At 42.5% G+C, this 21,695-nt stretch overlaps 1 protein-coding gene across 2 annotated transcripts; it reads left to right on the top strand.

The window, feature by feature from the left end:
* Positions 1-1,447: 1,447 nt before the first annotated feature.
* On the top strand, positions 1,448-21,452 carry FOXJ1 (forkhead box J1). 2 transcript variants are annotated; one of them, XM_054978592.1, is made up of 3 exons: positions 1,448-1,479; positions 3,684-4,260; positions 15,230-21,452. In XM_054978592.1, exons 2-3 carry the CDS (start codon positions 3,739-3,741, stop codon positions 16,043-16,045), a joined length of 1,338 nt encoding a protein of 445 aa, XP_054834567.1. In that variant the 5' UTR covers positions 1,448-1,479; positions 3,684-3,738; the 3' UTR covers positions 16,046-21,452. The 2 variants fall into 2 exon arrangements, with proteins under 2 accessions (XP_054834567.1, XP_054834566.1); XM_054978591.1 differs by lacking the exon at positions 1,448-1,479 and adding an exon at positions 2,254-2,395.
* Positions 21,453-21,695: the final 243 nt, after the last annotated feature.

The raw sequence follows: 21,695 nt of genomic DNA, 5'->3' as shown, positions 1-21,695 counted from the left end.
AGAGCTGAACTACGAACAGCAGTGCGCATACTTGAACTCATGTTTTGCAGGGTTTTTCTTTTTTTTAAATGAGCAAGTGTGGGGTTGTAACTTCTACCGTTGGTGCTGGGCTCAGATCCAAAAAGGAAAACTGCTTTTCACAGTACTTAACTGATGTCTTTATGAAGCAAGTAAATGTCAGACAAGAGGTCTCTGAATTCAGGAAGGAATCAGAAGATGGCTTGTGATATTGAGGACCTCTCCTGTCACTTCCAAAACAGCCCCGAGGAAGTCTTTCTGATATGTTTTGGTGGTCAAAGAAAAAGCAAGATGTTGAAAGCTGTTCTCTACATTTTACTATGGCAAGTTACAGTATTTTTATTATTTCCTTCCCCTGCTATCCTTGTTAGGTATGATTTCAGGGACTATGGGGGCAACTGGTTAACCTGGTCACATGGACACCATCTAGGGTTGCCAGCTCCAAGTTGGGAAATATCTAGGGGGGGGGTGAATCCTGGAGAAACCTGGAGAAAGTGGGGTCTGGGGAGGGAAAGGACCTTGCTATGGCATAATTCCATAGAGTCCACCTCCGAAAGTAGCTATTTTCTCCAGGTGAACTGATCTCTGTGGCCTGGAGACCAGTTGTAATTCTGGGAGATCTCCAGCCATTACCTGGAGGCTGGCAACCCTACCACCACCAGCCTGCTGTTGAAATATCAGCACAAGAAAGCAGAGAGGAGCAGCTGAGTAACAGAGTATCAACCAGCCTGGAGCTAGAAGGCTCAGCTTCCAGTTGCAGGATAGTACCTCAAGCAGGAATTCATGGGCTATGAAAGGAATGAGCGTGTAGGTGCTTAGGTGTGTGAATAGACTTGGGCTTAGATGGGGGGGGCACCTCAGTTCAAACCTGGGTGACCTGGGTTTGTAGGTCACAGCCTTCTTTTGAGGATAAAATGACAGGGAACCATACAAATATCTCTTCTCTTTGGAGGAAGGGCAGGATAAAAATCTAATAATATCCTTGTCAATAATGTTCTGCACTTTAGACAAGGGCTGGTGTCTCTGTGATCACGAGGGGACCCAAGTTTCCTATTTATTTATGAATCACAGAGGCTGTAGTCCTCTTAATTAAAAGGGGTGAAAGATCCAGCAATCTTTTTGATTGAGGGTCTTCTGTCCCCCAACCTTCCCCCCTCTTTGATCTCATTACTTCAGGTTGCCCAAAGGTCAATCGAACACAGCTTCATAGAATTGAAGCAGGTGTGTGGGGAGGGGGGGAGCTTTCCTATCCCATCCCGGGGGGAAAACTTTGCTTTACTGCACCGGAGCTACACGTGGAATCAATTTGGTCCCAAATTCTTAGCAGCATGAAAGGGTAACTATTAATTCAGCCATGGCAAAGGTTCAAGAAGAGCGAAGACCTTTGCACATGAATACCCTCCCCTCCTCCCGCAATCGCTCGCCATCGCTTTCTCACAAATACGGAACTTCAAAGGCGAGGTAATGCCCGCTGGATGCTTAAAGGGATAAAAGAAAAAGAAACCTGGGCAAGCCAACGGCCAAGGTGGAGATTTGCCCTCGTGAAAGGAAAGAGCAGGCGGTTGGAAAGGGGCCCTTTTCTTGGCCAGGGCATGGATCTTTCTGGTTGCTGGGTTGATTGTTCTTGGCAGGATTTGGGCGCGTTTTCTTTCTTTTTTTCTCTCCCCCCCTTCTCTTTTAGCATCCCGAAGAATAATGGGCATCTGGGAGCCGTTTCAAGTGGACTTTAATTTGTCTTAATGAAACTCACAGCAATCATTCCCAGGCGCCCCCTCTGCGCAGCTCCCACATACCAATCAACCTCCCCGAGCAAAGCAGAGGCGCGACCGCCGCTCCCGCCTGGGCGCGCGCGCACGCACACCCACTCCAGCGCCGCGCGCGCGGGACGCCAGACGGGCCCCGAACTGCCGGCTTCCGCGGGGCTTTTGAGGCTTCCCCCCACCCGCCCCCCGACCCGTGACTACAAATAAACGGGTGGCCCGAAGAGGAGAGAGATTGATGGGGCGGCCGATGGGGGGGGGGGTGCTGTTAAAGTTCGCACAAAGTAGCAGAACTGCGGGGGGAGCCAAACGGCCAAGCCATTGCGTTCACCATGGAGATCCGAGGGCCAATGGGAAGGGCGGAAGCTGTTTATAGGGGCGGAGCGTCTCCATAGCACCCGGAGAAGCCTTTTGGAGCAGCTACTTATTGACAGTCCTTCTGTTGCTTACAAATCACAGCGGCTCCGCGATAAAAGGGCTCTGGCAGAGCGAGGCGTAATAATTTATCCAACGGGAGAAAAGGAGAAATTGACCCCCCTCCCCTTTTTAAAACCCCGCGCAACGGTCCCCTTTAGCTGTAAATATTTGGCAGCGGTGGGATTTCGTGGTAGGATCAGGTAAGAGAAACGGAATTATTTATTTCTTAGGTCAGCCAGGGGAGGGTCCTGGATTAAGGTTAGCCCCGTTTCTTCATCGCGTTAGCTTTGAAATTATACTCCGCCTCAGTACGTTAAGGTTTGTTGCCCTGGTGTAGCGCCTTCCCATAAATCAATCGAGTGCCAAGTATACCCATTGTAACAGCTTTCGCCATAAAATGTTTGGTGCTTTGATTTAGCTTTGTGTGTTTAATGTTCAGATGGTTGGCATCTTTAAAATGTTCTAGTGGGGGGGGGGGGTGAAAATATAAAGACAAGTGTTTCACCATAGCCGTGGTTTTTGACTCTCCAATCTAAACACCTTCTGTAAGGTAGGTTATATTTTGCAAATATATGATTTTTAAAGCAGTGTTGGGATAATTTTACCACTTGATCCACAAGCCAGTTGAGCCTAAGCATATGGCTTTAAGCCAATAATGCTTCCTATCAGGAATAATGCCCCATCCTTAAAAACGTTACGTGAATGTTAGTTCTGTTGAAAATGATAGGTCTAATATCCACATGATATTGAGGTTGGTACCAGTTGCCTTGAATTAAAGGGCTTAAAGTTATAGATTGTGGCTGCTGGAAACGGATTTTCCATTTTGATTAGGTATCCCAAGCATAGCTTTGGAAATCCTAAGTGTTGGGGGGGAGGAGTGGACTTTACGTCTCCACTGTCTACTGGTTTTGATGGCAAGAATATTAAATGTTATTAACAACAAACAAAGGCCTTTAAATGTTCACATACCTATATGCTACTTTGTTAAGAACGATAGCTGTTGTGCCTGAAGTGAGAAATCAAATACCTACTTTGTATTGCTCCAATTAACTAGGCAAATGTTGGAGGGTGTCATTGTCATTACTCATGGCATTTAAGGGATCAAAGGAAATATTATTACCCAGAAGGAGGTCCTGATCTTTATTTCATTTGCATGCTTCCATCTGGGTTTTAATGAAGTTTCGTTAGGAACAAGGAACATAAGATTCTTGACCGTTCTGAAAAAATCTTGCAATGACAGGGAGACGGTGGCCTTTGGGATCAATTCCATCCAGTTTTACTGCTGTGGTCCACATAAAGCAAGACAGTTAAGCGGGCTGATTTGAGTTCCTACATCCAGCTGTGACTCAATTCTCTGGTGGGTACATTAAGGATATATTTGGATGCAGTTCTTTTAGACTGTTGGGCTAGAAAACAACCTGCTAAATGGTGTGTTTGCTAGATGCCCCAGTTGTTAGGGACCTTGAACTTCTTCATATTGCCTTGCAGGATTGTCACTCTGCCCTCCCCCTGATACCCCCTTCCTGCCCCCCCCAATTCCTGAATGCTGGACCTTCCTATTTTGGCCTGTACTGACATGACTGACAACTGGCTGAACGTGCAGTCAGAGGAAGAGAAAGGTCAGGAGAGCAGCATGGTGGATTCCGGCAACTTGGACGACAGCTTGACCAGCTTACAGTGGCTTCAAGAATTCTCCATCATCAATGCCAACATGGGCAAATCATCCTCGTCCCCTTGCAGCACAGATCCCCATGGTTATCACAAAATTCCTGGCTCAGCTGCGCCGTGTTCTCCCCTGGCTGGGGATCCAGCTTGCATGGGGATGCCCCACACACCAGGCAAGCCCATCTCCTCCTCCACCTCCAGGACTGCACACCTGCAAGGCCAGCCGTTGGAAGACATAGACTACAAGACCAATCCCCATGTGAAGCCTCCTTATTCGTACGCCACGCTCATCTGCATGGCAATGGAGGCCAGTAAGAAAACTAAAATCACCCTCTCAGACATCTATAAGTGGATTACAGACAATTTCTGCTACTTCCGGCATGCCGACCCCACATGGCAGGTAGGTGGCTGTGTCCCTCCCCACTCGGGCGTCTGCCTTTGGACCAAGGCTTGTCAGTCATGTGGATGAAGTTTTGTGATGCATACTGGTGCCCCTGTAGGGGAATAATAATAATAATAATAATAATAATAATAATAATAATAATAATAAATAACAACAACATTCAATTTATATACCACCCTTCAGGACAACTTAACACCCACTTAGAGCAGTTTACAAAGTATGTTATCATTATCCCCACAACAATTACCCTGTGAGGTGAGTGGAGCTGAGGGAGCTCCTAGAAGCTGTGACTGACACAAGGTCACCCAGATGGCTTCAAGCGGCGGAGTGGGGAATCAAACCCAGTTCTCCAGATAAGAGTCTCGCTGCTCTTAACCACCACACCAAACAGACAGAACCTGTTGATTATGCTTCATTATGGTTCAAGGAAAATATAACTGAAGTGAAACGTAAGTATTAACATAATGCATATGCATAATCGGATCCTATTTACACCAACAGGCAGCACAAACTGTACATAGATGGCTTGTTATTGCTGTCACTGCCGATTTCACAATGGTTTTTAATCCTAACAATTCCCCTGGAGAGGAGTGCTACATACAAGAGAGTGGCACTCAAGAAGCTGAGATAGTGCTCTCTAATCTGTGTGTGTGTGAGAGAGAGAGCGAGTGAGAGAGAGAGAGATGCCCTCAAGACATAGCTGACTTATGGCAACCCTTGGCAGGGGTTTTCATGGCAAGAGACTATCAGAGGTGGTTTGCCATTGCCTGCCTCTGCAACCCTGATCTTCATTGGAGGTCTCCCATCCAATTACTAACCAAGGCCGACCCTGCTTAGCTTCTGAAATCTGACAAGATCAAGCTTACCTGGTCTATCCAGGTCAAGGCAACCTCCTTGTGTAGAGGCCATAAAAATCTGTGATCAGTCATCGAAAGGTTCTCTCTAGTCCTAATGTGGGCACTTGCATCCTATTTCCTGGATCATTCTTCCTCACACAGCTAAGATCAGGTTCCCTAATTTTCAGTTCTGCCATCTGACAGGACAGGGGGCTTGTATTGCTACATGACTGGTCAGGCCACAGGGATTTTTTGTGCCAAGAGAAAAGAGGACGAATTCTCCTGATGTTCCCTGTATAATACTAGAAAGCAAATAAACTATGGTAGTATTCGTGCTGTAGCTTTCTACTCTTTCTTTCCCCCAGGGTGCAATTATGGTTGCTTGGTATGTTTCCTATCAAAGTGTTTTGCCTGCAGTAAGCATTTGGTAGCACACAGAGGTTGCTGTAAATTAGAAGACGGAAAACGTAAACAGGCATTTTCTCATTGTAAAGACAGCAATTATCTATTATTTCTCCCTTGCAGGACACAGGCTAAGCATGATTGGGGGAATGATGGTCGTTTTTCTAAGACTGCAGAAACCACAGAAACTATGAGCATGTAAGGAGGTTCTAGAGTAGGAGAGGTTCTATAAAGAGTGTAGAAACAAGAACGTCCCAGTGGGCATGAACAGAAAGAAAACAGGTGGCGAGATAAGGAGAGCCAGTGCGTTGTAGTGGTTAGAGTCCCAGGCTAGGATCTGGGCGACCCAGGTTTGAATCCTCACTTTTCCATGGAAGCTCCCTGAGTGACCTCAGGCCAGACTCTCTTTTTCTCTCTTAGCCTAACCTATCTCACAGGGTGGTTTTTATGATGAAAAAATGTAGGCGGGGCGAGTGATGTTGTAAGCCACTTTGGGGAGAAAAGCAGGGTATAAATAAATGAAATGAAAAAAGAAAACAGGTGGAAGGATAAGGAGGTGGGAAGATGAAGTGCAGTGGCCAAATGGCTGGTTGCCTATATTCCTGAACATTGCAGGATTGATTCTCCAACAGCTACCGAAGGGTCTGCTGCTAGTCCAGTCACTTATACTTGGGGAGTCTACAAGGCCAGGAGGCACAGAAGCTCCATTTAGTGAGAGAAAGGGGGCAAACATGCCTCTTTTGAATTTCAGCGCACATGTGATTTTTGCTCAGGAGCATCTCTGTCTTGGTGGTCATAAGGTATGAAAAGTAACAACAATTGTTCTTCAGAGACATGCTAGATATGAGGATGGGGTATCTGTGACCAAATCTTTTCAGCATTTTTAGAAGGAAATAGCAACACAGGTCCCTGATTTGGACTGAGTCATGGTGCAGAGGGAGGGGTCATGCCTTCTCCCACCCCGGCATGATTTTGCTGGGGTGGGAAACCAGCCCTTCCCAATTCCATCCCAAGCTGTAAGCCCTGGAAGGGGGAAAAACAGGCCAAGGGAATGGGTCTGTCTTTCCCCCATAGTGCTAACATTTGAAGTTAATGAGACACGTGATATAAACAGTGCAGTCCTAAGCAAAGTTACTGCAGTTTAAGCCCATTGACTTCAATGGCCTTAGGCTGGCATAACTCTGCTGAGGATTGCACTGTAAGAGGCCCTTCCTCTTTTGCCTCCTCACCTATATCACCACTGTGATTCAAATTGGGTCCCCATACACTAATGTTTACCTTTCACAAATAATGGGAGCATCTGTTCACAAGATTCCCAAGATCATGTCTTATTTGGCCCTAGGATACCTGCATTGGGAATTGACAGTGCAATCTTAAGCAGTGACAGCCTTCTAAATACATTGATTTCCGCAGAATTAGAGTGATTCCGCACATGTTGGATAATGCACCTCCAATCCTCTTTATAGATCATTTGGAATGGATTTTTTCGTGTGCAGAACAAAAAATCCACCTCAAACGATTGATAAAGTGCATTGAAAGTGCATTATCCAATGTGTGCGGAATCAGCCTTAGAAGGCTATAGCTTTCCTTGGGATTGCCCTGTGAATCTTGATTGTATCTAAGAGTGTGCCATTCAGTTTTCCATGAATCTTCTTGTCCCTTATCTCTTTGCTTCCACTTCCACTTCCACTGTCCATTGGTATAGGGAAATCAAAAGCACTGGCAACATCAGGGAATGAAATAAAGAGAGACAGAAAGGCTGGATGGAACGGGATATTTCATCAGATGTATTTACTTTCTGAAGTAGTCGAACCCAAAGAAATAATAATTTTCCAGTAATTCCTTGAAGAATCATCATGAAACCATAAGGACTTTAGTCTTCAGTGAGCTCTGTCTTACAACCTAAGCTATCAATGCTGAAAAGTGCACTCCTCTGCAGCTTGGCAAGCTTCCCAGTTGAGGCATCCTCTTCTCAACCTAGGAGGATTGCCAAATCTGGGATGGGAAGTTCCTGGAGATTTGAGGGTAGAGCCTGGGGATGACAGGATTTGGGGAGGGGAGGGATGTCAGCAAGATATTAAGTCCATCGAGTCAACCCTCCACAGCAGCCCTTTTCTCTGGGGGAATTGATAGCTGTCATCTGGAGATCAGTTGTAATTCCAGGAGATCTCCAGGCCCTACCTTGAATTCCCAATGTGTGCAGTACCCAGCAAATCATGTCTTTCTCTCCTTAGGGTTTTTAAAAAAATCAGGTTCAGCAATTTCTAAGATTGACCTATTTTAAGTCTGGGTAGGGGGAGAGCCCCGCCTTTCATGAGCCCCAGATAAGGATTATCAGTCACCAGGCTTTTTGAAGATGCTTATTTGGACTCTATTACTGTAGCCATCTACAAGCTTCATGGTCTTGTATTCATCCTTCAAATATTCCCAAGACAGTGATGCTTTCCCCCCACTCCCAAGCACCTGATAGAGATCTGAAAACCAGCATATTCCAAACATCCATTTTTCTCCCCATGAATTGGTCTTTTTCTTCCATGGTGCAAGCACTGTTTCCCCACCCCCACCCAGAAATACATATCAGTCAAAGGAAAACTATGACCACATGTGATCCAGGCATCCTTATGTCTCACATTCCTATCGTTTGTATGGTCAGGGCAACGCTTGCAGAGTAACTATAGCTCTAAGTCACTGACAGCAACGTCACCAAGACCACCTTAGCCTTATGCCAAAATAAACACTGTTTCCACATGTCTTACCGGCCTGCGGAACATCGCGTGAAAGACCCGGAAGACAGCGTCTTCTCATGCGAAATGGTGCCAGGAAGATACTTTTATCCGGGAGTTTTGCACAAAATCGTGCAAAACTCCCGGATAACAGCATCTTCCTGGCATGATTTCGCGTGAGAAGATGCTGTCTTCCAGGTCTTTCATGCGATGTTCCACAGGCCAGTAAGACGTGTGGAAATGGCCAAAGTCATTTCCCCTTCTACATGAGCAGCAGGTCATTTAACTACTGGACTGCTGGACTGGACTGCTGTGATGACATCAAACAGACTCTCATCATAATTTTGCTTCCTGCCTCTTCTCATTTCCCAAGAGGCTGCCAGCACATCTGGCTGTGTTTGGTCCCAACCCTTCCTAGGTATGCCTCACCCTCAACCGGGTCTCTGAATTGCTAGGTGACGTAAGATGCTCTTGCCCACAGGGCAAACACAGTTGGAGCACAGGATACAGTAGACACACAGATGCTGCCCCAAACCTGGTAGTGTTGAATGATTCCTGTCCTGAGCTGTAATATACAGAATTGCTCAACAGAGTTTTCGGGCTACTGGTGGGGAATAATCACAACATGATACAAGCTATCCCTATGGTAAGCTATTCTTGGCATTATTCATTACATAACATAAGAACATAAGAAGAGCTCTGCTGATCAGAGCAGTTGGCTATCTAGTCCAGCATCCTGTCCCACACGGTAGCCAACTAGTTACTCTACAGGGCAAACAACAGAGCACAGAGGCTAAGGACTTCCCTTGATGCTGCCTTCTGGCACTGGTATCCAGAGGTTGACTGCATCTGATTGTGGAGACGTTCATGTGTACATCCCCACCTTCTTCCAACAAGCTCAGGGTAGCATATATTACAGCGGTGGATCTCTTGCTACAATGATGTAATTTTTGGAAGCACACCTTTGATCACTATAAATTTTATTCTGGCCCTTACCTGTTTACTTGCCCTGACCTGGATAGCCCAGGTGAGCCTGATCTTGTCAGAAGCTAAGCAGGGTCAGCCTTGGTTAGTAATTGGATGCGAGACCCCCAACGAAGCCCAGGGTTGCAGAGGCAGGCAATGGCGAACCACCTCTGTTAGTCTATTGCCATGTGAACCCCACCAGGGGTCGCCATAAGTCAACTCTGACTTGAGGGCACTCTGTCCCACCACCACCTGTTTACTTAACCAGAGTTCCATGACGTTGGCTACTGTGACTTCAGATTCCCTAAGAGAATCTATTTAGAAAGGTCACATGCTTGCCAAAAAAAGTGCTTCTGGCTTCTCTCCTGTCTGCTTATTCTTTTGCTGCTAATATGTCCAGAAATACCCTAATTTTCTTCCTCTGTGCACAATAACTTCCCAATTAAATTGGTGTAAGTGAAACTCACCAAGGGGCAGTCTTGTCCCAAGTCAGTCTTTAGCTTCGTGACTGCACAAAGCAGGACCTCTTGACATGCATGGCATCAAAGCTACTCGGGCAAGTATTGTAACCATTTGAATGCTAGCCTCAGCAGGCGAGAAATGTTAAAGTGAGCAAGCTTCTGGGCAAGGTAACCGATGTTGTATGATCTTTCAATAGCTGATAAGAAAACAGACACAAGGCATCCTGGGGAATCATGCCTATTTCTGGTTGAAAATTTGGAATATACACCCCAATATACTTCCAATTAAAATTAAAATTTAACATTCTGTGTACTCTTGCCCTTTTACCTCCATTCTTAATACATACTTCCACTATTTTGTTCAAATTTTTCATTAATCACAATAGGATATAGTTTTGCAACAGTATTAGTTATGCTGTAGCCACCTAGCAAACTTTGGAGAATTTCAGATGTCCCAAGGCTTTCCCCACCACACCAGCAGTGATTATTCCACCCTAAGTAACTCTGCATAGGATTGCACTCAACGTTTACTACATCCTAACCAGCGGTACCATATGCAAGAGTACCATAAGTCTCAAAAGTATAAATAATTAAAAAGTTAAAAGTAATACCGTATCTATATTTTGGGTGCTATCCTGTTGTTGTATCATGCTGTGTGCTCCCAATGGAGTACGATGACCCACAATGGAAGATTCACCCTGCATGCACCAGCAGCAACAGAAAGTGTCGTCACGGTGCTCCAGAACTGGTGGTTCATTGATCATAATATCTGGGCTTAAATCAACATGAGTGTATAAACAGAGGAAAGAAGCCCATTCTGAGCCCAGTAAATGAGACACATGACGCATAGCCTCGTTGAACATCATCCTGAGATGGTGTTCTGTGGGAGAGGCCAAGGGTATTTGTATTTGGAGGCGCTCCTATTGGGTGCAAAGTTGTTTTGTGGAAATGGTAGAATGCATTAGGATGGCTACGAGAGCCACACATGGAGGCATATTTTTCCTTATCAACTTAAAATATTGATTGTATTGCCATTGCTCCTCCAAATTTCACTTTTAATATGCAAAGTGTTTTATGTATCTTATGTCGTGCATCCTCACAACAACCATGTAAAGTGTATGGATCCTGTTCTACAGATAGAGAACACAGGTTGGGGAATAAATGATAGGAAGAGTACTATATTTCATGTTGAGATGAAAACTTCAAAATTCAGATCCAGCACTCTCATCTTCCTGGCTTCCATATGCAGGCGATGACATCTAGGACATTCATCGAGTAGTTCAGATGAATCAATGACAGGCAAGATCAGTGAATGTCATCTGATACCCTCTTTATAAATCCACTAGGTATCTTACGGGATTCTTCCTGAGTAAATAGCTGGGAGATTTTTGCATTCCTAGAAGTAACAAAGGTATTATACAAGCAGATATATACCGACAGGAAAGATGCTTGAATATTGTCTTCCTTTGCGAAGTGTGATTGTGAGATTCAAAGATATTCCCCCCCACCACACACACTTTCTGTTCCTGTTTTTTAAAAAGTGTTTTGACCCTCTCTGCAAAGATGCAGATGGTTTGATTGATCTTTGCAGGGAAGAATGATAAATATGCTAACTAGCTGGGTAATAATCAACTATAGACAATTCCAACAATTTTAACGTGACTCTAGACCAAGTGGAAGGGGAGTCTCTGACCCTTGTAAAATTTCATTAAACAGTAAATTCTGACTCATTGGCGACCAGCACATTTGCAGGAATTTCTCTTTTCTTTTCCTTTTCTCTCGGCATCGCCATGTTCTCACCCGCCTTGCCTGCCCCAGTTCCTGTAAGTGTAGAGTCAAAATGTCATGCCACCCATAAGCAGGGGGGAGATGGAGAGAGATTCCTGTGGGAGCTGTGTGCTTTGGAAAGGAGCCAAAATGCCCAGAGAGTTTCAGCCTAGAGGAATGGATTTTTTATGTAGCCCTCTAGGCATTCAAGCCTTGTTTTTGCTCTTTGGCAATACAGATTATGGATGAATAAGCATAAAGATATCTAGGCAACATTTTTTTTTAAAAAAAGCCCTCTCCAATGCAATCCTTTACCATATCCAATCTTTTAACACCCTCTTGGCTTTGTATAGTATAAGAGGTTGTTATTTACCTAATAATAGAGTGTCCTTTCTAATTGTGCACGTCGTTCCAGACACACACATTCATTCTTTTTAGAGTAGCTCTATGGGAACAGAAAATGTTCCAGTTTTGGCACTCTCTGTGTTGTTGTTTTCAGCGCTATTATTATTTCTCTCTCTTTTTTGATGGTGATTCAGAGGATGAACATAAGAACAAAGCCCAGGTCCACCCAGGGATGCCACATGGGTGCACAAATATGTGTTGCGGATGAGTGTGCAAATATATCCCAAGAGGCTGGAGTGTGTGTGGTGTCTTGTATTGTGTTCCCATCTGTGTCAGATTAAGTGGCTCTTTTAGTCAGGAAATATGGAGGGCATCTTGCATTATCCTTTTATTTTAGTCCATTTACTCTTCATTAGTTGAAGTATATGGAAATAAAAGCTTCTTTTTCTTAAGCAGCAGTACAGGAGAGCAAGGAGAGCAGCATCCATAGAAACTGCTTGTTCTTGCTCGCCTCCCCTTCCATCTACAGAGAACAAGAATGTGGGCTTCTCTAGTAGGGGCTATGGCTTAAAGTAGGGAAGTTAATGAACAAATTTCCTTCACTTTTTCTCATGATAATTTGGGTGTATCCTCACAGAACCCTCCTTCTTTCATACATTAGCCATTTCTCATCTAAAAAGCTCCCAGAGAGATTTAAAAGATGAGAAGAATCAGGGCTTTTTTTCAGCGAGAACGCAGTGGAACGGAATTACGGCACCTCTCGTGACCGGTGCCGCCCCCCCACCCCCCTGATCTCCAGACAGAGAGATTTGTAAGGGGGCTGTTTTGTAAGGGGGCCTGTGTGTTCCTCCCTCATTTTCCTCTTGAGAGTTCCACCACCTCTTTCCCCAGAAAAAATGCTAGTATTACTACTAGCATTAATACTAATTAACAACCTCTGGTGGAATACCTTTTACACAGTCAGGAAAGCGCTGTCCTCCTGGCTTCTCTGGTGGAACCCATGGTACTCTCCTTCAGTTATTCTTCATTAACTCATAACCCTCTTTTTCTTTCTGTTCCCACTCCAGCGTTTTTGTCTAGGGCCATCACTCAGACATTCTGTATGGAGAGACTGTATGGGTGAGGAGAGGGAACAAAATTGCAGCAGCAATCTCAACTTATGCATTTACATCCCTCCTCTCCTCCTCCCCTCCCCTCTCCTCCTCTATATTTGACCAGTTTCTTTCTGCCCTCCATGCATCTGACGGAGAGAACTGTGGTTCTCGAAAGCTTATGCTACAATTAAATTGGTTAGTCTTAAAGGTGCTACTGGACTCTTTTTGATTTTGAAACATGTAAGGCACTCTTTACATGGGGCTACCTTTGAGAATCATTCGGAATCTTCAGCTGGTGTTATCAAGGGGTGCCCATCAGGATATTACACTGATCCTGAAGTCTTTTAACCAGCTACCTATTTGTTTCTGGGTCCAATTTAAGATGGTGATGTTTTCCTTTAAAGCTCTTCATGGTATGAAGTTTACATATTTTAAGGATTGCGTCTCCTGATATGAACCTATACAGCAATAGTACTCTTCACTGCAGGGTCTCTTAGCAGTCCCCTTGTTTTCAAGAATATAACCCATTCTAACCTGGGCCTTTTTGTGTTGCTGCTTCACTGCTGTGGAACAGCATCCCAGAAGGACCACCTGTGGGGCCTGCCCTCAAGGATGTAAAACAGCTATAAAAGGAGCTTATGACACAGCTTGAAGGTTATAGATATGGCTTTGGCTTGTCTGTTTAATGGTATGTCTTAACGATTTCAAGAGATGATTATTTTTGTACAGTATTTTGTACAGTATTTGTTGTTCTCACTTACCTTGGTCCCTGAGTTGGGAGAAAGGTGAGGTATGAATAAATATGTATAGAGCACATGTGCACAAACTTTTCTGCACATGACCAGTAAACTGTTTTTTCAGGATTCTTGCTCACACATACAGATCACATATACAGTATACACTTGTACATGCATAGGTGCTGAATCTATACCAGTTAACACATGCAGGATGGGAGGGTAGCTTGCCATTGCAGTTCTGCTCCCCCTCTTTTGTATGTTCATTCTACACAGAGATTCTGAAAAAGACCATAATAGTTTGTATGAATGGGTAGACAGAAGGCTAGTTGCAGAATATCAGGTAAAAGAAATGGATATTCCTGTGTGATCTCCCTCACATTTTATATATTATTATTTAGGCAAGCTCTACAGTACATATTGAAACTGGATTATTGTTTTGCTTCGTTCCAAATATACTGGAGCTCTGTTTACATATTACAGTGAATGCATGGACACCCTGAATATATGTGCATGCATCTGTTTGTAAGAAAGAGCCAATGTGCATTCACTTTACAAATGAACCCGGAGGCCAGCACCTAGATAAATGTGGGGTTTAAATCACATACTCATCTGTACATGCATTGAATATAATATGATAATTGATACATGTTCAAAGAAAAATCAAGTGTGTACTGTACACAGATTGTACATAACCATGTTCACAAGTTGAATGGATGTTCAGTGGATGTTCAATCTATGTACAATGTACAGTTGATTGTTTTTTAATATGAGCATTAGGTAATTCGCATGTTACATTCAATGCATGTATAGCTTACTGTGTGATACAAATGACACATTTATCCAAGTACTGATTCCTGGTTCCAGTTGCAAAGTGAGTTCAGGCTGGCTCTTTCTTGCAAACAGATGAATGTACATTCACTGTAACGTGTACAGGGCTACAGTGTTCACTGCAACTAGCGAACAGGGTAGGAATTGTAATTTTCAAAGAGTGCCAAGAATTCTTTGTTAAAGACCACTTCACAAAACGGCAATTTAAGATCCAAGGCTGTCAAGTTTATATGAAAATTAGGGAAACCTACATTGTTGGTAGACATTCCCTAAGATTTCTATGCTTCTTTTCCCCCTTAGAGTTCAGGATAAATGATAGAATTGTAAAATCAAGCAAGCATTCTTCTTATCATACCATGAGGACATTAAGTATATTCAACAAAAGCAAAAGAAACATATTCTTAGTGGTTGCCAGATTCTTATTGGGTTTTGAGTGATCTAAATGGGATCTTAGTAATATATTTGCATCTACTTCATTTGGGTAAATACGGTTATTTGGTTTTGATAAAGTCCACGATGGAACAGAAAGACATGTGAATCCATTTTTAAGGTGTGTTGGGTTGGAGGGGGCCGTCTCTTTGTCTGTAGTCATATTTCTCCTAGCCATAGGGTTGTAAAATTACTCCAGATCTGATAGTCTCGCTGTTTAACCACTACTGTTTGCTCTGTTGCTAAAAAGACTTTCATAATTGCATATTGCAGCTTCAGCTTGCAGTTATGCCAAACAGGACTACTTAACCTACTTTTTGAATGAGTCCATTTCTGAAGCTGCCAAAGTTAAACTCTGTTTAATTCTTTTGATTTCAGAACTCTATTAGGCATAACCTGTCCTTGAACAAGTGCTTCATCAAGGTGCCACGAGAGAAGGATGAACCAGGGAAAGGTGGCTTCTGGAAAATCGATCCTCAGTATGCAGACAGACTGATGAATGGGGCATTCAAGAAGCGCAGGATGCCCCCAGTGCAGATCCATCCAGCCTTTACTGGCAGAGTCCAACAGGATGCCAGCTCCAGTTCCTCTGCTAACCAAGCAGCGACTTCTTGGAAAAACAGCATCCTGAAAATCAATATGGAGTCTCAACAACTGCTTAAAGAGTTTGAGGAAGTCACCAGTGACCAGAACTGGAACCTGGTAGATGGGAAAATGAGCCATAAACGCAAACAGCCATTACCAAAACGGATGTACAAGACAGCCCGTCTCTCCAGTTCCCCTATGCTTACTCAGGAAGAACAGACAGAACTTGGGTCTCTGAAAGGTGACTTTGACTGGGAGGCTATCTTTGATACCACCTTAAATGGTGATTTCTCCACCTTTGAGGATCTGGAGATCACTCCTCCTATTAGCCCGATAACAAGGGATGTAGACCTAACCGTGCATGGAAGGCATATTGACTGTCCACAGGAATGGTGCCCAGTTGGACAAGATTACATCCTAACAGAATCCAATCAGAACAGTTTGGACTTTGATGAAACCTTAATTGCGACTTCTTTCCTTCAGCACCCTTGGGATGAAGGAAGAAATGATTACCTCTCGAATTCTGTCAACATGGATCCTCTGTTTGAACTCAGCGACCCTTCTTTGCAGACAGAAATGAATGACTGGAACAATGCTGGTTGTCTTTAATAAAAGGTTGATCCCTGGCTAGAAGACTCAAGATCATCCCAGACCAACCTGCTGTATGAATAAGATATTCCCAGAACTGCAGGAATTTACAGACTGGAGAATCCTCTGGCAAATGAGACATCTTTATTATTTGGGACCAGAAATGTTGGGGATGGGGGGAGAGCCAGAGAATTTAGCTGGATTATTTGAAAGCAACACATATAGGGAAACTCTGTGTCCCACAACGACAAACAAATACAGTACTTATTTTTGTGTTCTTTTAAAGAAATATGAATTTTTCTACTTTAGGGAATTGAAAAGGGCATATCTTCCTTGTAGGGGAAGGGAGGATGTTTGACTAAGATGGAAGAGCTGGCCTTTTCTGGCGACTAAGAACATTTTAGATCATTTGCAATTTCCTCTTCCTTCTTATATCCATTTGGTCTTTCCATCTCCCTCCCTTTCTTGTGTGAGTGTGTTTGTATTGTTTCTACCAAGGGATAATTTCTAGGTGACAGTTAAATAGCAGGCAAATACATTTCCCACTTGTATTCTAGGAGTTGCAACCTCCTGTCTACATTAGGACTAGTTTAGTTGTTAAAATTGGTATACTTTGAAATGAATCAGCTAGAGGAGATCTTACGGGCTTTTAAAAATAGAGCCTATTATATATCTATATCTATTAAGAAACGTATATATTTAGCTACTGGGCAAAATCAGTAAAGAATTGGTGGGATGAGGATTGCTTCTAATAATGTTAATGAAGATTGAAGTATATCAGGCATTTGTTATACAGAGGGAACGTAATGAAATATGCAAGGAGGAATTCTGCCAGCAGAGGATTAAAAAAAAAAAAACACTATACAAGGGGACCTGATGTTCTCTAGATGGTCCTTTTGACTTATTTTTGTATTTCCTATCCTTGACCATTTTGCAATCTTGACTGAATGTGTGAAGCCTAGACAAGATGCATGGCTCTAGAGTTTTGGCTCTCTAAAGTTTTGGATCAGTAACAAAGCACTCTACCCTTTTCTAACTGGAAGCTATGAAGGAATTTGTGTGATCGTATGACAGACTCCGCCAAATCAGCTGAGAGCTTAACTGACCAATTATGAAGGGCTACATTTTTCTTCTCCTTTGGTGAGGCGGCTATGGAAACTACTAAAATATTTATCTGCTTTAGTTAATGCCTTGTAGGGTGTTAGCTCCCGGCCGGAGTGACAGTTTAGTGCTGGCTAAAAATGTTCCTATTTTTCAGTGGCTCTAGACTTAAGGACTGTTATAGGCCACAGACCGTGTATGCAGCGGAAATGACAAACAATGGAAGAATCTACAGCTTCATTCTGCCTTATTATTATTATTCTTCTATCCTAGAATTGGGGTTGCCGCCCTACTAGGTATTTTTAGCCCAGAATGAATGTTAGTCAATAGTTATCTTAAAATTTGCATGCATTCAAATAAATTAAAATATGCACATAGCCACAGTAGTTACTGAAGTTCTCTCTGTCTGAACATGGTAATATTTCCTGTGTGTTACCTTTTAAAAGAGCTATAGAATGAGGTAAAGCTCTATGGACTGTTTTTTGCCAAAGGGAAAACCAACCGGACTTCTACAAGACGCACTTAATTTGCTTTTTACATACCAGCATCTCCTTTAAATGCATGCCAGCCAACATTATGAATTTTCAAATGTTAATATTCTCATACGCTTCATCAGACCATTCCCATAATTTCCAAGTGTGGGAGAGGCCACTCCCTTGGGGCAAAAGCCCAGGTTCTAGGTTTTTCTATGGTGAATATGACAATTGGTCCCTGATATACACATAACCACATCTATTCACAATGACAAGAAAACACATGCCCATCAGATTATTTGAATGCAATAGGTACATTGCCCAAACAATCATTTGAATTAGAAAAGAAGTTTTCTTATGCTACATTTTGAATGTTGGTAACTATCACCAAATTATCACTAAATTAAGTACCTCGTTCAAGAACAGAAAAAACAAATTTTGTTAATTGTCTTATGCCATAAATATTAATACTGTGCTCATGTTATCATGACAAGAGGGATGTGATTTGACGTGATTATTTCATAGCACTTTTAGTATTGAAAGTAATTAACCCTCCTCACTTCATTGCTCAAAAATTCATCATTTATTCTTGTTATAGACAGAACACTGAAGCTGAAAGAAAGATGGTTTATATGTAAGGTATATGAAAGAGAGCGCATAAGAGTGTATGTGTGCAATGTGCATCTCATTTGTTCCACATGGTCCACATAATCTCCTGATACTGCATTTCTGTTAGGGGGATATATCATATTTTCAAAATTCTTGAAATAAAATATGTGATTTTTTTTTAACCTAAGAAAACTAACTGTTCCCCCTCAGAGTGCACATGACCACAGCTTTGAACATGGGTGTCCAATTGGTAGCTCTGGCTCCCATAAGGATTTAATGTGGCCCTCTAACCTATGGGTTCTGAAGATCTGGACTACAGTTCTGGGTACCTTGAAGTTGTCCCAACATTTCTTCCTTCTGCAGCAACAACTTCTTACTTAAATGTCAGACTAGACATGATAGATGTCACTGTCTTCATTGTTTTTTTTTTAAATTAGCCATGCAGAGCTCAGATTCAGATCCGGGCTGCATGGGGCAAGAACTTAACCCTCCCCTCCCACACACACAACCTGGCTACTGAACCAGCCCCGACTTACTATTAGCCATTTAAAGCTGGAAACGACCTTTTCTTTTAGGGGTATAGTGTGGGGAGCTTGGGTCTGATTTGCAAAACAGTGCAGAGATGAAAGGGTTAAATGCCCTCTCCATTCCTCATGTGGCCCGTGTGTCAGCTGCTGTAACAGAGTTTTTTAAAATGCCAGGAAGATCTGTTCGCTGACTTCCCAGTATATCTTATGTTTTCACCAGCCTCTGCTACCTGTTCCCTCAGTGTTAGCCTCCTAAAGAAGAGCTGTTCCAGGTCTCTTGGGTATTAAAACATCCACCCCTCCATCCACTTTGTGGCATGAGTAAATGACTTCCCACACAGAGACCATGATTAGCTAAGTACCAAAGCATACAGTCCCCAAAACTTAAGAAGCTGGGCATGTCCCAAATTTAGAACACGTTGCCTGCCTCCAAGGAGCTGAATGTCAGAATATTACACAGGAAATATTTAGTATTTTCTCCCTCTGAAAACGGCATGGATGGTTCAGAGTGCCTGAAAAAATTGAAAGGCAAAGAACATTCATACTTCATAACAATCTGAGAATAGCTGATATAAGGCAAAATAGTACCATTAAAATCAACAGAGCTTCCTTGTCTTAATCTATAGAGCAAGTAGGTCTGTGAATCACATGGCAATCAGAAACATATTATAATGGGGAAAAGATGGACACCCCTGAATTTAAGTTAGAGCAATTCTAATTCACTCCTTATTGGAAACATTGTTAATTTACAGCTAGTTAGAATACTGGATTTTATTTGGAGTGTTAATGAAAAAATAGAAAAATAGAAGCATTTTGTTGCTGTTGATAGGAACAATATTAGATGCCTTAATTGTGTCAGAAGATAGGTGTACTTTTCTTTGCTTGTTTTTTGAAAAATAAAAATGAGTCTAGGCCAGTGTTGTAAAAGAAAACCCCGAATGTTAAATGAAGGGAGAGCACCGAACTAAAGTGCAATTGGGGTCGCTGTGCAAAATAGATCTGGTGTTTGGTTTGGATATAACTGAGGCAAATTGCAGTAATTTGTCAAATGTAAAATTTGGAATTTTAATGCAGTCCATATAAAGATATAAGTCTAATTAAAGTCAGAGAATGTGGCAACTTGCTCCAGTTAAAATCAAAAGATTTAAATCACTGGGGAATCAGTGGTGCTTTGGCTCTTTTCAGTACTTTGGGACTCAGCATTGCACGCCGAATTTACAAGCATGAAACAACACAAAAGGATTAGAAACGGAAATCTTTAATTTGAATCCCAAATTCAAATTCACGACCAAAATGCTTCCCCTAAAATCTGCTCGAGCCTTTGCCATTGATTTCAGTAGGTTCCGGTTGCATTCAATAACTTCATTGCAACTTCAAACCAGCAAGTGCTGCATCTTCTAATCTGAATGTTTTAATTGGGCATTTGAATACATGTTTGACTTATACATTCAGGATTCTGAATTTGCTTCAGCTTTTCTCAGCTGGCGCAAGTCTGTTCAATTTTGCTGAAGTTGTCTTGAATTTCTGGATTGACAGAAGTCCTGATCTAGGCTGTTTCCACATGCCCTTAAAGGGACAGCCCACTCACTGAAGGCTGGCGACGTCTCTGTTTGCACTTTCCGCAGTCCCAGAAAAGGCACCCAAAAAATGGAAGCCAAACAGCCTGTATCCATTTTGCAAACGGAGACATCACCAGCACTCTGTTTGTGTGACGTCCCTTTAAGGATGTGTGAAAACGGCCCTAGTCTCCATACAGGCAACATTAGAAGCAAGCTATAATTCAAGACCTCCACTCTTTTTGACAGCAACCGGAAGCCCAGAGGCCAGTTGCAGATTTATGTCTTACAGTGCAATCTTAAGCAGCTTTTCACCCTTCTAAATCCCCTGAAGTCAATGGGTTTAAAAGGGGTAATTATGTTTTAGCATTGCACTGTAAAAAAGAAAAGATTCTGGAGATAGGTAGTTGCCTGGGTCCTCTAGTTATCTGTACACAAAGGAGAAGGCTATGAAGAGTCATAACCATCCAAAGTACTCACAAAAACTTTGTTGCCAGGCAGACTTGCTAGATGGCAATAGTATGATTTATTTTTATTTGCAAAATATGAACTTCCAGACCACAGGGCGCAGTCAGTGTTTGCGTGTAGCAATAGTAACACCTAGTTAATCTACCTGCAAAGCTTACTTGTCATAAAAAACAAGGTGGGAATTCTCTCTTTCTCTCTCTGAACATGTTCATAGAGAAAACATAATGCAAGTGTGTTTAATTCTCAAACCTGTTTAACAGATTTTGCTTCCAGCCAAGGAACCCTGGGGACTGTAGTTCAATAAATGGGAAAGAATTTTCCACCAAGAATTCTCAGCAGGCTCACAACACTACGATTCCACGAGTTCCTTAATGGAAAATATGACAGTGAAACTGGTTTCAAATCCGTTTAAATTTGTAGTGCAGAGGTACTCTTATTTATTTCTGATGAAATTGCTCCAAAAACTAGTTGTATTTCTAAACATATTGTTTGCACAGCTTTTCAAGATCACTGCAAAATTACTGATAGTCAGACAAGACTTTCTCCCTCAAACATATTCCTCATTTTCTATTCCATTTCAATGCCTTGGGTGTGGGGTTTGTTTCCTACTGATGTTGAAAAACTGCAAAAATGTGTGCAATTTAACCTTTTCTATGGAAAGCTATTTAAAAATAAAAAAAAATAGTAAACTGTCTTTGACTACTCGTTTCTCTAATGTATTTGGAATCTTCTGTTAAGATGGATCTTGTGGGAAGAACCAAAGGAAAACAGTGTAAGGAGAGAAAATATTTAAAAGGTGCTAGAAAAATGCATTGTTCTTATTTTAGTAATTTGTTCTTGTGGGTCAGTGGGAAGCAAGCAGGCCATGTATGTAATATACAGGATAACTCAAATTTTAAAATGCACAGTTCTAGAACTGATGAACTTTTGAGAATCT

This window comes from Eublepharis macularius, chromosome 4, assembly GCF_028583425.1.
Source record: "Eublepharis macularius isolate TG4126 chromosome 4, MPM_Emac_v1.0, whole genome shotgun sequence".
Classification (NCBI taxonomy): Eukaryota; Metazoa; Chordata; class Lepidosauria; order Squamata; family Eublepharidae; genus Eublepharis; species Eublepharis macularius.
This window is presented reverse-complemented; position numbering and strand designations above follow the sequence as displayed.